General features: G+C 38.1%; 2 protein-coding genes across 6 annotated transcripts; one reads left to right on the forward strand and one right to left on the reverse strand.

Moving 5' to 3' along the window:
- The first annotated feature begins 402 nt into the window (after nucleotides 1–402).
- LOC113707019 (uncharacterized) lies at nucleotides 403–3,293 on the forward strand. The gene is made up of 2 exons (XM_027229175.2): nucleotides 403–1,522; nucleotides 2,199–3,293. Exons 1-2 carry the CDS (start codon nucleotides 828–830, stop codon nucleotides 3,145–3,147), a joined length of 1,644 nt encoding a protein of 547 aa, XP_027084976.2. The 5' UTR covers nucleotides 403–827; the 3' UTR covers nucleotides 3,148–3,293.
- A 2,232-nt stretch (nucleotides 3,294–5,525) lies between these two features.
- LOC140003697 (sister chromatid cohesion protein PDS5 homolog C-like) lies at nucleotides 5,526–15,298 on the reverse strand. Of its 5 annotated transcripts, none has more exons than XM_027229322.2 (14): nucleotides 15,082–15,298; nucleotides 14,810–14,944; nucleotides 11,925–12,128; nucleotides 11,668–11,849; nucleotides 11,335–11,461; nucleotides 11,027–11,221; nucleotides 8,633–9,556; nucleotides 8,423–8,524; nucleotides 7,818–7,891; nucleotides 7,546–7,597; nucleotides 7,366–7,452; nucleotides 7,233–7,276; nucleotides 6,486–6,560; nucleotides 5,526–6,349 (listed from the first exon to the last, which is right to left on the reverse strand). In XM_027229322.2, the coding sequence occupies exons 2-14, from the start codon at nucleotides 14,918–14,920 to the stop codon at nucleotides 5,830–5,832; spliced, it is 2,697 nt and encodes an 898-aa protein (XP_027085123.2). In that variant the 5' UTR covers nucleotides 14,921–14,944; nucleotides 15,082–15,298; the 3' UTR covers nucleotides 5,526–5,829. The 5 variants fall into 5 exon arrangements, with proteins under 5 accessions (XP_027085123.2, XP_071919785.1, XP_071919783.1 ...); XM_072063684.1 differs by having other exon boundaries at nucleotides 14,810–15,005; nucleotides 15,082–15,294; XM_072063682.1 differs by having other exon boundaries at nucleotides 8,423–8,527; nucleotides 14,810–15,005; nucleotides 15,082–15,294.
- Between the last annotated feature and the right edge of the window lie 784 nt (nucleotides 15,299–16,082).

Consider the following 16,082-nt stretch of genomic DNA (forward strand, 5'->3'; position numbering starts at 1 on the left):
GTTAAGTAAATAATATTTTATTTTATTTTATTTTTTAGAGCAATTTTTACTTAGAAAATTCAATGATACTTAAATAATTCAGATATTCAATTTTTAGTTATCAAATGCGTTTGAATATGTTAAAATTTAAATGTATTAAGTTTAAGTGTTAAATTAATTTATTAAACAGGGTCTTAATCACTCTAGAGGGCTGAATTGATAATTTGGTCCATTCTAGGGGGCTGAATTGAACTTCACCCCAGTGATTATTTGCCAGTTGCCTGCCACATTATTATTAGTTTATTACTAGCACTGTTTTTATTAATTTTTTACGCGCTCACACTCCCCCCCCCCCCCCCCCCCCCCCCTCCGCCCCAAAAAAAAAAAAAATGAAAATAGTTTTTTTATGCTTCCGAGATTTTATTTAATCTAAGTCTGTTACCCCAGTGAAGCAGAGGGGTACTTACTTCACTCGACTAGCTTCTCAAATGTCAGTGTGGGTGTGGGTGTGTGCGTGTGCGTGTGCGTGTCTCAATCATGGAAGCATACAAACTGTAGCATGGTCGTACTTACAAGAAGAAGGGGACCGACAACGTAAGAAAAGCCAGCCAAGATAGAAGAGGAAGTTCATGGAAAAGGAATAGAATCGTTTTTACTACATACTTGTTGCGCGTATTTCAGTTTGAGGTTTCGAGGAGAGGTGCGGTTTCTTTCACAGCGGTAAAATGCAGAAATAATACTCGATCCAGGAAGAAGAGTGGGACTAAGTATCCAACATCCATCTCTGGGGAAATCAAATTAATTTCAACTCTCAAGTAAGGATGGCGGATACTGCTAGTAATTAATTAATGGGGAAGTTGCACGGGAACAACCTCGGATCCGTGGTGCTGGACCACCCGACTCCCGGTGGAGGGCGTCAGTTTAAGATTTGGTCAGCCTCATTCCGCCGCATTATACTGGACACAGTTCGGTGCGGGACGCGGCAGCATCATAAGCACGACAACACTGGCAAATTAACCATCCAAGAGCCCAAGCCCGAGCCCGGCATTGATCTCACTGCAGTCACAACACTGAGATCTGAGTTGAGTAAAGGTAGTACTAGCAGTGGTAGGAGTGGGACTAAGTATCCAACAAACACACCGCCCTCCGGATCCGACAAGTTATCAGACCTTCTGAAGCTATCGGAAAAGGAAAACGAACCGGACGAGGAGGAGGCGGAGGCTGTGAAGAGGAAAGTGGAGGCACTGGAGGAATTGAAGACAGTGGTGAAGAATCTCCAAAGTAGCAGTAGCGGTAGCAGCAGCCAACAACTCCAGGAAAATGAAAACCATGGCTTCTTAGCTCCAGATGTTCGCGCGTTGGAGGCAGCCAAGGAGGTCAGAAGGCTCGCTAAAGGCGATTCTCAAGCCAGAACCACTCTTGCTTTGCTCGGAGCAATCCCCCCGCTCGTGGCTTTGCTGGACGCCCCCCCCCTGCCTCCGGATGTCTGCCCCAAAATTCCTGCTCTTTATGCTTTGCTCAACCTCGGCATTGGCAACGACGCGTGAGCATCCCCCCACCCCACCCCGTTCTCTCTTCTCTCTTTGCTAATTCCTTCCTATATACTAAGTAGTAAGTAAATTTGACGTGCTAAACAACTTCAATGCTACTATCAGCATCTTTCGCCCCCCAAACAAAGAAAACCCGAAACTTTACAATTCTACTTGTAGTACTTATTCATGTTTGTTCTCTCCGGACTGTTTGTTTCTGTTTTCTTTTCTTTTGTTTTTTTTAAAAAAAATAAAATGTCTAGTCCAACTTCTTTCAGGATTCAAAACTCTCTTATCTTTTTTGAATTTTGTTTCTTTTTTTTTTTTTGCGCACTGCAAAGAGAAGGGTAAGTAAATTTGGTCCTCTGTATATTCTTCTACAACAACTACTACTGATTTTAGGGTGTAATCACCAATATGACAAATAAACACCACCAAATAGGGGAGCAAAAAAAAAAAAAAAAAGAAGTCCTTACACCGACCAATAGATATACTTGCTTGTTACAATGTGTTTTCTGTGAATCCGATATTTTGCTGCGAAATGGGCTCAATTTCTTGCTCTTTGATGGTTTAAGATTTGTTGGTGGATATATTTTGTAATTATTCGGCTCTCTCTCTCTCTCTTTCTTTCTTTCTTTTTTTCATGAGTTCTGGGATTCAATTATCTTTTCAAGACACTTTTTGCTCCAGGAACAAAGCAGCCATCGTTAAATCGGGGGCTGTTCACAAGATGCTGAAGCTCATCGAATCTGAAAATGGTCCTCATGCCACAGCTGTTGCTGAGGCTATAGTTGCAAACTTTCTCTCTCTGACTGCACTCGATGCAAATAAGCTGATTATTGGTTCTTCTGGTGCAATACCATTTCTGATAAGAATCCTGAGAGAGGAAACTGATGATCATGAAAAGAATGGTTCTCAAGCAAAGCAGGATGCCTTGCGAGCGCTGTATAATCTATCAATTTCACCGTTGAACCTCTCACTGTTGCTAGATGCTCATCTGGTGCCCTGTCTCTTGAGCAGGCTAGGAGATATGGATTTCAGTGAAAGAATCCTCTCAATTCTCAGCAATTTAGTATCGATACCAGAGGGGCGAAAGGCAGTAAGCTGTGTGCCGGATGCATTTCCAATGCTAATTGACGTATTGAATTGGACGGATTCTCCAGGTTGCCAAGAGAGGGGGTCATATGTTTTGATGGTGATGGCTCACAAATCATATGGAGATAGACAGGCCATGATAGAGGCTGGAATAACTTCATCCCTTCTAGAACTAACTCTTTTAGGTACCACGTTGGCGCAGAAGAGAGCTTCCCGGATCTTGGAGTGCTTAACTGTGGATAAAGGGAAGCAGATTTCTGAGAGCTATGGTGGTGGATTAAACCCAACATTGTCAGCTCCTCTTTGTGCTGCCAAATCGTCGCCGTCATGTGCAGACCAAAGTCATCAGTCGGAGGAGTCTTTAGAGGAGGAAGATCAGATGTTGAGTGAAGAGAGGAAAGCAGTCAAGCTATTAGTCCAGCAAAGCTTGCAGAACAACATGAAAAGAATAGTTAGAAGGGCTAATTTGCCACATGATTTTGTCCCTTCAGATCATTTTATGTCCCTTACATGGGGTTCAACATCTAAGAGCTTACCCTTTTAGTTTTCAATAGACCTGTCTGTCTATGCTCAAAAATGTGCATATGGCTGCATGTATGTATTTATATAGCATCAAGTCTCTTCTTGTAGCAACGGTTCTCCATCATTTTTGCTTGATTAGAATAAAGTTGAGTGATTCCTAGCATTCAATTATTCTGACATCACAAGACCCACCATCTGCTTCAAAATGAGAAGTAGAAACTTTAGAGGCTGTTAGATGTTAATCTTGTAATGTGGATTTCTTGTTATCTTTGGAGTCCTCAGTATAATCACACCCGTCCACTGTTCGAACTTCTTATGGGTTACGCAAGGAGAGACAATCTTTGATCTAAAAGAAAAAGTCTGTAATGCCATTTACATGACTCTATCTAATCTCCCAGGAAGTTTAGGCTAGTGAATTATATTCTGGCCAACTGTTAAACTCCTAAATTTTTAAGGAAATCAGTGATTCCCTCTCTGCAAACTCAGTGATAGAGGAGGCAGACATTTTTCCAATGTGTGGAACTTAATTTGGAATTGAGATTAGCAGGGCATTTTTTGAATCAGATTTCACATGAGCAAGATATTGTTTGGTAAAATGCACTGAGCTCTTGTCTTGCAGAAGCCGAGGCTAAATCGGCAGCGATATGAAGGCAACTTGAGCTTGTGGTCCGGTCCTGACCCCTGATTAAGAAATCATGGCGAAGCCGTCAAAATTCTTCAGCGGGGCACTTTTTTTTTTTTTTTTTTTTTTCTCTTGAATTGCACCTAAGAAATTGTTATCGTTTTCGTATCTCACACAATGTTACTGTTAGATTTATAATTGGCAGCATGCCACCAGAATTCTAACTTCAAATTAAGAAAAATTCCATCACATAATTGATAATACTACAACTTTCATGGTTATTATGCAATATTACTATTCATGACCATGACAAAAGAGACACAACAACAAATGCCACCTTGTGCATTTAGTCCTACTTTGAATTCTATTAACATTTATAGAATGTAGTCAGTTTTGATCCCCTATTAGGAAATAAAAAATTTAAAATTTTGTCTCCTTTAAATAGTTTTGATCAATTCCACAGATATAAACATTCAAGAGAGTTAATGACAACACTTGTATGCAAAAACCTCACAAAATTACTTGATTAGTGATTACACACTTGAAGTTATGCAAGTGTTTAGTCTCTAATAGTGTCCACCCAAACATTTATCGAGGAATCCTCCAAAAATTGAATTAATGAGTTCTAACTCTTATGAATTTATTCAGCTAAATAAATGAAGAATATATCAGAGCCAGAGGGAAAAAAAAAAAAAAAACTAGGGAAGACATGACAAAAAAAAAAAAAAAGTCGGATTTAATAAGAAGCAAACAAGTCAAGTCAATTACCTTAAGATGAATTTATCTAATAAGCTAGTCCACAAGTATTTTATTTGTATCTTTCAAGTCCTACTTGGATTCATTTTAACTAATGAAGAATGTTTTTAATATCTGTGACCTATTAAATTCTTAAACATGTTAGTAATAAACTTCTATTTTTACAACTCTTTAAAGAATTTAGATACACTAAACACCGTTAACATATCACTAGTTCAACTAATGAATCAATTCCTATTGAAGAGCCTATGATTTTTAATCCTTTAATTGATGATTAACAAACAAATGATGAAGTGTAAAAGAGCTCACAAGTCTTAATCTCTCATGCATTGAACTACTAAGAACATTAAATCTATATCCACACTATTGAGAGTGTAAAGCAGCTTTCATTATACAACCTACACTTCAAAAGTGTCCCCAGTAGTAATTTATGAGTTTTGTGAAATTTCTCTTAGAGGAGAGCGAAAGTTTTCCGGAAAAGGTGATTGATCCTTACAATATAATAGGTTGTTGCCTCACTTTTAAAAGAAGCATTTAGTGGAGAAACATCAAAATTAGGAAAACTGGAAAGTAGACGTGGGCATAAAGAAAGGTGGCTGAATGATTCAATCATTCAAGAATGCATTCTTAATTTCTTAAACTTTGGAATTATTCTGCCATATCATTTAAGTAAATTATTAGAGTCTATTTCATCATTTATTTCATTAATCATCAAAACTAGAGGATGGACGATTTTGAAGTCTCCAGCTTCTTTCGAAAAAAGCAAATAAGTAGCAGACCCAAGAGTGTTATATCATGTTTCATTTGCCTAGTATACTCCTCGAGTCCAAAATCCGGCTAAAGAGCAACCCAATCAAGTCAGCAACATCATAGGACCGCGTTTCTTTGCCCACTACCATTGTTGTTTATCTATTTAACTGGCTTATAATTAGCAAGGCTAAAATGACCCCAACTTAACCCATTTCAACCAATGAATCTCAAGGTTTCGTCCAACATCGAGATCCTAGGCAAACATGCTAATCTGCGAACAATACTGAAAGCTTCTTATAGCATGATCCAAGCATCGCAACTTAAGCCTTCAAGTAGATTATATCTAACAAACAATAACACGACACTAACCAAAAGAAGTCCTGACTGAACAACAAAATAAATTTAACTCCTACGACCTCCTTTTATCTAAACTGCCTAATGGAAGCAAATGAAGCCAATGATTCAGGATTACATCTGACAAGAGTATAATAGACATGCCTCTCAGACATCCAGCTCCAGAACGACGATGCAATGCATCAGAAGGAACTGAGCAGATGTAGCAACATGAAACATATCCTAGCCTGCTCTCCGTCGCTTCTTCACGCTTTGATTTTTTTCTTGGACCTTAGACGCTTCTGACGATTTGACTTTTACCCCTTCAGGTGTTTTTAGCACATCAGTAGACTTATCTTTGGATCTTTCTTTCAAATCCTCGGTCTCTTTCATCTTTGAAGAGCTATGTTTTATCTTTCCCGTTCCATTTGCACTACCATCACCACCAGCTTGGGGGGTCTTACTTTTGGACTTTATACCAGTCTTCGGAGTGTCTTGCTTCGACATGCTACCAGTCTTTGGAATGTCTTGCTTGGATTTGGCTTTGGGTGTGCTAGTATCAACATCTTTAGATTTGACAGATGTTTTTGTGAAATCATCAGGATGTTTATCACCAGTTCTTTGAGATTTAGCTTTACCAGTGCTGTCATCCTCACTCTTAGCTACAGACTTTGTGGTCCTATCTTTCAACTTCTGGTCATCCTCAGTTTTATGACCAGATTTTGTTGCAGTTCCTTTTGCCTTGCCAGATGAAGCAGCTCCACTGCAGGTGACAGTTCAAAACCTTCTCTTAATTGCTTTCCTAGTAAACTCAAAATACCAATAAGCCAAAAAAGTTCATTTTACAGCATCTTATATATATGCACACAGTGTGTGCAAGCATGTGCCTAACTACGAACCTTTTAGGTGAGACCTCTTTCTTCCCCGGCTTAATGGATGATTCAGGATTTCTTCTACCTTTCTTCCTCCTTTGCCTGGTTCAAGGAAGCAGATTACAAGGCAATAAACATTTACATACAGCAGCATGCAGTTCCAAGCAACAATTATGGACATCACAGATTCATACGAAGAGAAACTTGCAAGAATTAATTAACTTCCTTTTGGACCCAAAAAAAAAATGTCCGCCAAAAGTCATTATTTGTTTGGTTTGTGATACTGCACCAAGGTAATATCACAATTGGAAAGTCTTTAGCTGAAATGAGTCATTTATCAAGGCACCTTGAGATTAAAAAGAAAGGCCCAAAAGTTAGCATGCAAGAAAGTAAAAGATGCTGAAACCCAATGATACTTGTCATCCTTGATAAGATGTGGGTAAAATGATGCGTGTTAGGTTATGGCTGAATTGCACAGGGAATGAACAACATGCCAGGACCCTCAAACGCCCAATCGATCTTTTACTATCATTTCCAATATATCTCTACAAGTTGAATGCAGAATTTAAGGAAAACATTAGTACATGCACATGGGTTTTGTGTGTGTGTGTGTGTGTGTGTGTGTGTGTGTTAGCAATCACATGTATTTGCTTCCGCATACGCAGACCACGCATATACTATAGACTTTACAGAAAATAACATATCTACACACAGATTAGATGTCAACAGTTCACTCTCTGAAAGATGTACAAGTGCAAGGGAAACGAAGTATACATTCCAGATGCAGTATCAGGGATTGCTGTTTCAGCTCCTTGCTCCTGTAACAAAATGTTAACTCTTTTTTATTACTTCAAAGCAAATTGACAAGCAAGCAAGCACGAAAAATAGAACATCCAAAGTAACTCACTTCAGAAGAAACTGAACCATCATCAACCAATTCCCATCGTTCTTTCTTAAGGTTCAAAATTTCCTCATCACCATCATTGTAGGCAACCTTTCACGAAAAGAAGCAATTTGACACAACTCAGCAGAATTCTTACACGAGAACAAAAGAAATGAAGCAAAGCAGCAGTCAGCCTTCACCAACCTTATGCTTTTTCTTTGCAGAATCAAAAGAATGAATAACACCTTCATAAAACCTGAAAATTGAAACGCATTATCAGTCATCTTCATCTTCAATCTGGCACATCTGTTAGACAAAGAACTCAGCAACTCTTCATATAAATCAAGAAGGCCAGATGGACAATGTGCTTAAAGAATTTTCAAGACATCAATAACAGCACACTAGCTGACTATCGCTTTTTCCATGGCAACCTAGCTTAAAGTGAGAGAGGGCAAACTAGAAAGCGAAAAACTTACTGACGATCGTGAGGCCACCAAACCTTAACCTTTAAACCCACCAAGTTACTACCATACTCGACATCTGCAGTTCCCTGACAAAAAAAAGAGCAGCAAAAAAATTAGGTGTTCTTGCATTCACAGCACAATTAAAAAACATTTCTTATTGGCCTGCAGTTGGTTTGTACTCAACCAGCATTCCAATCATTGGCAAGGATTCATGCTTAGATTCTTTTGAACATTATACAACATTAAAAATATCCAGTGCTTATCAAACTTAAACATCACTTTCTGTTCACATAAAGAAACAATGGCAGAGAGAGGAGGAAAATTCAATCATTGTGACCCAACAAGCGACTTCATAGACATGGGGGTGGAAGAGGAAAGAAGCAAGTAGCAGAAGCAGAAACCAGCCAAGCATTCGGCACAACTAATGCTGACATTTCAGAAAAAGGATGTAACATCTCAACTAGGATGCAGTTCATGATGAACAATTAAGAGGAGGCAAATTTGGGGAACATGATAAAGGACTGTTTCGCATTTAATTTTGCAAAAGACACATGATGTAAAAGGATAAAATTCCAGGTCATGTAAGAGAAGATGAAGGGGTTTAAGATTTTACTTACTTTGTCTTTGCTTGCTGTACGCTTCCTCTTGGTACTCATCCTAACTGTTTCTTCAGAAGAACCTTCATCTTTTGCTGATCTTGTAGGAGACTTGTGTGTCTGCTGCTAAGGACACGAAAATTTTCATGTCACACTCTGCAGGAATAAATCTTCCAGTAACAGAAAATCAAACATTACATTAAGCTACATCCTAGAAGAAAAATAAATTACCTTCAGATCATCTTTAGCGGAGGTCTTAGTCCCTTCATTCTCTGAGGCAGCTTTTCCACGCACACGCTTTTTGCTTTCTCCATTCCTCTTTAATGAATATCCATCCCCAGCATTACTACTTTCATCAACTTTCTTTCTTGCTTGCTTCATCTGTTTTGTCTCTGAATCGCTTTTACCCCCACCTCCATCTTCAGAGGTATCTACATCAGCTGACATCTTGTCTTCATTATCAGTGTCTACAGGTGCTTTTTTCCCCAGGCGTCTATGTGGTTTTGCTTCTGAGTCATTTCTTCCTTCAGATGCCTTTTTTGAGACATCTGAAGAAAGTGTCTCTTGTTGAATTGAGATCTCTTTCTTCTTTAGCCGACTAGCCTTTTTTGGACGAACCGCATCATCTAGGCTCCCACTAAGGGACGCAGAAGCAGTGTTTGCATCCTCAGTCTCTGATGTCTTGGGAGAAGAAGGCTTTGCAACAATGTCTCTATCTAAAGATTTGGAAGTCTCAGCAGAGAGTTCCTCCCTAGGAGAACCACGCAAATCTTTTTCACGGCTGTCTTGTAAATCTGGTAGCTTCTCAACTTCCTTCTCACCATCAATATGAGACGTATCAGAAGATTCCGATACATTAATTGAAGAGCTGGGCTTCCTTTCTCTTTTCATGGCAGCATCTTCCAGCTTAGACTCCAACATGACTGACTCCCGAGTCTCTGAATCAGCAATTTCAGGCTTCATAGCTACCTTGTCAGCCGAGGGTTCGTCTTCAAGGTCATGCTCCTTGACATTTACCGAAGATTGTGCTCCTATAACTGTCCCTTTGTTGTCATTCCCCAAGTCATCACCACCATTAAGCATTATTGACTTGGGAGACCTATTGACATCATGATCTGCATCCCCGGAGTATGCTTCATTAACATCCTTTGCCACCTAACAGACAAAGCTGAGTTCAGATTCTTGAGAAGTATAAGCTCGGATGAAATCAGCACACAATGTTTTGTGACACTACACCAAATAACGCAGTCAACGAATCAAAAGCAACTCATGCTTGAACTTCCAAAATGTTGAGGCAATTTTTCCCCAAAAAACAGTTCACAAGATCAGATGGAAAACCAGCGTGGGAAGTTTGAACTGAAGTCGTTTTGTTTTCCAATCCACTACTACTTTCAGTCCTGAAACAAAACGCCTACCTTCCAGGCATCAGGAAGCAGGTCTTTCTCTACAGATCGCGCTCCTACTCTCGATCTCTCTTACAGACAAACTTATGGGTTCCTCTATCTCCCCTCTAACACACGACTCTGTGCATTCCTCTCTCTCTCTCTCTCTCATACACATCAATAGTGGAATACAAACTCCCAGAACAACTTCTGCATTGGTCGCAGATCTCCAAATGGGCAGAGTTTTGTTGAGGTTATAGAAAAGAAATTTCTTGTCTACTCGAGGTATCTGTTTCAAGTCTAATTTCCTCAAGGTTATAGAATTCTAATAACTGTTTCCCGCTTAAACTTCACTTTTGACGTCCCCAACAAGGCAACCAGTAATTTTCTACACGCCAACACATATAAGACGAGCACAAGGAAAAGAGGTGCCTTATCTGAGGAGGATGCAAGCAGACTGCCCTCATCAGCGTAGACAATGTGCATTATAGAAAGTGAATTTACATCCAAAGAAAAGAGATACAAAACTAGAAAAACTCTAAAATCTAAGTCATCTCCCTTAGTTGTTGGGGACACATCTGTAGACGCCTTAGCTAATTTTCCTCCAAATTCTTGAATATCTAAACAAAGTCAGGAGCAAGCATTTTTCCACCATATATTTTAGCATATATCAGGAAGAAAATAGTGATTTGAATTCATATGGCCCATCAGATAATATAGAAATATTACACATCATCAAGAAATGGCGATCAGGTTGAAACATGTAATGATTGAACCATGAAGGCCTTGTAAACATTGAGAAACAGTTTGACATGGACAAATCACACACTGTTCTTACCTATTATCAACTAAACAATTGACTGCAATGATTGCAATAATACAGCAAGAGAAATAAAGTAGATGACATCTACGTGATGCCAGCTGCAAAATAAAAGCAAAACCAAGAAACACCTTGTCACAGACAAGCATGGCAGTTACTGTATGCAGTATACCAGATAAAGGATAACGGCTGTAGCCTTGTCCAAACAAGAAATAGGCCCAAATTACATTTATGTGATAAAAAGCAACAGAATTGAAATGGAAAATAACAAGGAAAAGCTTTCTGTTATGCGAGCATTCTAAAACTCATAACACAGAACAAGATACAGCTTTATGTGACAAATAACAAATTACCAGTCAAAGACGAAAAAGAACCTTCTAGCAGATTACCAAAAAGTATAAATTAATAGGTTGGCATGCATACCTGTTGCTCTGTAGAGGCATTTTCATTGGTATGCTCAGTTGAAGATGGCCCTTCACATATAGCAGTAACAACTTCACTGTAATCATCCAAAGAACAACCCAAAGATTGTACGGCTTGACTAAGGTAAGGTTTAAGCTTAACTGCACAATTTTCAAATACTTTCTCTGCCAATTTCATAGCAACAGGGAGGACTTCCTGAGCAACACAAAAGTGGCAAGAAAGCATAATAAGTGACAATGATCACTAAGCATTAATATAAACAACAAATTAGCAAAATAAAGAAGAAGCCATCTCAAACCCAGGTTCACCTGATTGTCCTTTTTCACATTAGCCAACAGCAGGTTGAGTATCTCAGAGGAAATATCTTCACTTTCTTCTAATACAAGAGTCATAATTGTCTCCATCGATGAGAAGATATTTTCAGGGTGATAGTCACTGAAAGTCATTCAAAAAGAAAAAACGTAGAAATTAAAAAGTCTTGGACTGTAGAGGGGCAACCAAGACATAGCATTGGATAGACACAGCACTTAAAGTCTAGCTATGTAACAGCAGAAAATATGATGGATACATGACCACATTGTATTTGCATATGGCATTTCATAACTAAAAGAAATGCAGGGAGAGAGCAGTTGAGCTGATACCGTATAGCCCCAAGAAAGAGCTGAAACATTTGAGCAATCAGCCCATCACATTCCAAATCCAACATGACGACACAAGACCTGACTTTGGCCACAGTTTCAAGAATCAGGGCCCTCTTATTATACGATCTACTGGACTCATCAGATAAACCCTCGAAAGAAGATACGATCAGTTGAAAAACATCCTGTATAACAAGAAATTAATATGTCATAAATGGGCAAGGAGGAAAGTAGTGAGACCTTAGTATAAATTCCAGTACCTTCATTTTGTCATCATCATAAGGAGCATCTGGTGCGGTTATCCTGGTTATCTCACTTACGCAAGAAGCAACAGCAACTTTCACATCAACATTTTCATGCCTAAGAAGTTCATCTGTGACCAATGCATTTGTTAATGGAGAGAGCGCAGCTTGCATGGATTTCGCAGGCGACTGCTCCACTCTTGATAGGAAATTTTCAACTTGCTTGAAGTACAAAAAAATTGACAAGGAGTAAATAAATAAAAAAATACAGTAATGTACTGAATTAACACACGCAACAAGAACACAGAGAGACAAAATGAAAGGTCAAGTTAGAAAACTTCTCTTTGCCTGTGAAGTCAAAGAAATAAGTATTCTAACAGCTGATGTAAAATAAATGAACTTAAAAGTCAATTTCAGTCAACAAACAAAGTAAAGCCTTCTCCAGCAATGTTACCCAAAACATGCAATGTCAACACATGCAGAATTAAATTCCAAAAATCAACAGTACTAGTTTCCTTTCTTGATGGAAATTTCATTTTAAGCAGGGCAGAAAAGGCAGTGTTAATGTAATCCAAGCTTCAGATAATGAGAATGGATACATATTACATCATGATATTGGCTGACTTAGAAAACCACGCACATTTGACTTCCAACAATAACTAATAGCTGTACCTATTTTCTGTCTGACAAAAAAGGCATTGAGGACAAATTTGTGATACCACCTAGATCATTCACCCTATCCATGCAAAATATTCCAGTACCATCAAATTTCCAAGCATTGGATGCCACAATGGACTTGAAAACAGTTTCTGAATGGACTATAAAATGCAAGAAAGATGCTTCAATGCATCTAGGAGAAAATGAAAGAATTCTGGAGTGTAAGATGCCAAATTCATTACCATTCCACAATAAAAAAGTTTTCAAATGACTGGTTAAACGCACGTAGAAGAAACAAGTCCCATCAAGGGTCATATAAGCAGCAAAGAAATAATGCAGAATTTTGAAGGATCCATGCAGTCAAAAAGTTGCATTAACTACAATAACCTTTAGTCTCCAGTTACTTAACCTCTTCAATGCTGAATAGAACAAGTTTCCAAATTAATAATGGCGAACATATACAACTCATATGAAGCTCAAACTGTAAGCAGGGAATCAATTACCTTTTAAAACCTCATACATACAGCAGAAAGCAGTAAGTTTAACATTAAAAATCAAGACCAAAAAGAAAGAGTGAGATTACATCACAGATCACATGACAAATAAGAAACTAACTTGCATGTTTACAACCAGGGTGTTGAATTAAAAGTGAATGTAAACAAGAAACAATATATCATGCGCATTCTTGTCAAAGGGACACACCTCATGCGGCTAAGAGTCAAGGTTGAAAGAAAGGCATTTAAAAAAGCACCCTACGACACATAGCAACTAAACTTTACATTTATGAATCAGGGTTCAAAGAAGAGCATTCGAAGCACTCTATGACATGAAGCAATTAAGCTTTCTTCAGGCAAGCATCTTCCGTAGCGACATGAGACATTAAAGACGTGTGCCACCCATAATATTCTGTTACTACGCTCATTGTGAACTTAATTTTCTTCCAACTATCAGTCAGATTTTTGAAGTGTAACACAAAACCACTATTAAGATGGTCACAAAATTACAACAAGAAAATCAACCATGGCATTTATTTTCATGAAAACCACAACAAAGATTCAATTTGAAAACTTCTGTCAGTAAGCCAACATTTTGCGCGAACTCCTGTAATAACCAAATACCAAATTCAAAACATCTGACACTGAAATAGCAGCCTGGACATGACTCAAACACCTCTCTTAGGGTATAAACAAAGAAAGGATATCTTGCAGTTTAAGTTTTAATATTGCCATTTGTATATTGTACTGCTCAATGTTACGTAACACATTGGTTCACAAAGTTCAGCAGACCTACTTTAAACATATCATAATTGGCACACACTGTCAAAAGATCTTACCCCCCAACTTTTAATTCTCTTCCTTCTTTGGCAACTTTTCTTCTACTCCTCTCTCCCTCTATTTCCGATCCCTCTATACTTTCTAACTTGGTGCTCTAATCGACTCTGCATGTTTTTTTCAAACCCATCACCAACCCTTGGCCCCTCTTTGTTCCCTGTAATCCAAATATACTAGAATATAAATTCTTAACAATACCCCAAAAATGAAAACTGCAGGAGGCACCCTTGACTTTTGTCCATTCAGAATCCCACTATTATTCCGAAACATGATATAGTAATGATCTCTCCACTGTTATTCCGAAACTTTTTTTTTCAAAACTATTTTTTCTCATAGATGACGTAATGAACTTATGTCACCGGACTTTTAATGCGGGAAATGTGTTGAAAGAGTCTCATCAAATGACTCAGAAAAAACAAAAGCAGCAAACCAAAATAAGAATTGCATTTTTCTTGCCAGAAAGTTAATATGTACCTTAACAGAAGTAACTTAACCCAGATAAACAACCAGCACAAGCAAAATAAATGCAGAACACTCTTGTATTACACAAGCATATAAAATCTTCACCTCGAGATGGGTCATCCATATTTAATAAGCACATGCAAACAACAAAACATGTTGGGCAAGTTAATAAACTCACACCTATAGGAAATAGTGCTGAAATCGCCAGTTCGTACAACCAAGGATAATTAAGTCAACAAAACCTTGTAAAACTTACCACTATAATCAAGACAAAGGAATGGAGACCATACAAGAAGCGGAAAGTCCAGACAGCGAAAAGGGGCAAAAAAGTACAAATTTTTGTACAAACATGCCCAGAATAGATAATTCTCAGCACCAAATAATAAACGAGAAAAAGGACACAAAAGTCGGCAGGTGTACGGATCAAAAAAGATAAAAGAATTTAGGGCTTACGTCAAGCAAAGGCAGAAGTTCATCAAGGGAAGACGGAGGCTGGAGAAGTTTGCCCCCAGCTTCCTTGAGCTGTTCCTCGAGCTCTCTCTCTGCGGACATCTTATCGGTCATCTATTCCAGATCTCTCAGAAAAATCTACCGCAAATTGAACCCAATAAAATTGGCACCATCAAAGCTCGACAAATCAACCAAAACCCTAGAGATAAAAAAAATTTAAGCGGCAGATACAATCTACTGAGACAAACGGAGAGGGGTGGAGAGAGAGAGAAAACCTAGGGTTATGCTTTTTCAGAGATAGAGAGAAGGAGAAACCCTAGTAAAGCTGCCAACCCAGAAACGAAGGAACCGGATCTCCCCGACGCAACAGAGACAGAGAGAGATGCAGTTCTATTCCCAAAACACACAGCGACACTCGCCAGAGAATTTTTGTTGTTTTTTGATATGAAATCTGAGCCAGTTTTTTAGCTCTACACCCACGGCGGAAACACCCACCTACAGTAGTCCACTGCCGGTATTTATACACACGAGGAAATTTTCTTAAGCAGTCCCCCGATATTCTTATAAACGCTTTTTGGTCTCTCAAATTACAGTAAAACACTTTAACTCCTTTAGTGGCACTTCATGCTATTTATCGTGTGTGTGTAAATAAAATTGTTTATGGTAATAAGATAGGTAAGTAATTAATTATTTAACTATCAAACTAATATTTTAACTAAAATTCATGCTCCTTGCGTTCGCAAAATAAATAATAATAATAATAATAATAATAACAAGAGAAAATTGTAACAATGTATGACTGTAAACAATTTTGAAATGAATGTTTATCCTTTTCTTTTATTTAGTATATATTGAGTTGTTCTAGTAGTATGTATGGGTTATTTGGCAACGAGTTGGAAAAATGACTAAACATGAGGTTAGACATCATTGGTTGACAACTTTAAAATGTTTTGGCAACTAAATAATTATTTGTTAAATATTTACCTGTTATGAAACTTTTATGAATACATGGTTCAGGATCTTTTAGCATTTTTTTTTTACATTTACTTAGATAGAGATATGCATGTACCTTTACACCGTATTTAAGTTGAAAGGAAAAACTTGAAGGTGTCAAAATGGCACATTTAGCAAATCTTGTTTAGAATTGATTACACAATTAGATGATTATTTAGTTCATTTACATGTCAGGAAATAACTTCGAGTTGGGCATGTCAATGGATCGAGTTTTACCCAAATTCAATCCAAACCCAGTGTACTGGAGTAGGGTTTGGATTTA

This window comes from Coffea arabica, chromosome 8c (assembly GCF_036785885.1).
Source record: "Coffea arabica cultivar ET-39 chromosome 8c, Coffea Arabica ET-39 HiFi, whole genome shotgun sequence".
NCBI classification, from domain to species: domain Eukaryota; kingdom Viridiplantae; phylum Streptophyta; class Magnoliopsida; order Gentianales; family Rubiaceae; genus Coffea; species Coffea arabica.

What these genes read in the sequence shown, in the direction of transcription:
- LOC113707019 (XM_027229175.2), top strand. Translation starts at nt 828, where the DNA reads ATGGGGAAGTTGCACGGGAACAACCTCGGATCCGTGGTGCTGGACCAC. An exon ending in CTCGGCATTGGCAACGACGC is followed by an intron (nt 1,523 to 2,198) that starts GTGAGCATCCCC and finishes TTTTTGCTCCAG; the next exon opens with GAACAAAGCAGCCATCGTTA.
- LOC140003697 (XM_072063682.1), bottom strand. Translation starts at nt 14,920, where the DNA reads ATGACCGATAAGATGTCCGCAGAGAGAGAGCTCGAGGAACAGCTCAAG. An exon ending in ATGCCTCTACAGAGCAACAG is followed by an intron (nt 9,557 to 11,026) that starts GTATGCATGCCA and finishes TTTGTCTGTTAG; the next exon opens with GTGGCAAAGGATGTTAATGA. An exon ending in GTACAGCAAGCAAAGACAAA is followed by an intron (nt 7,892 to 8,422) that starts GTAAGTAAAATC and finishes TTTTTTTGTCAG; the next exon opens with GGAACTGCAGATGTCGAGTA.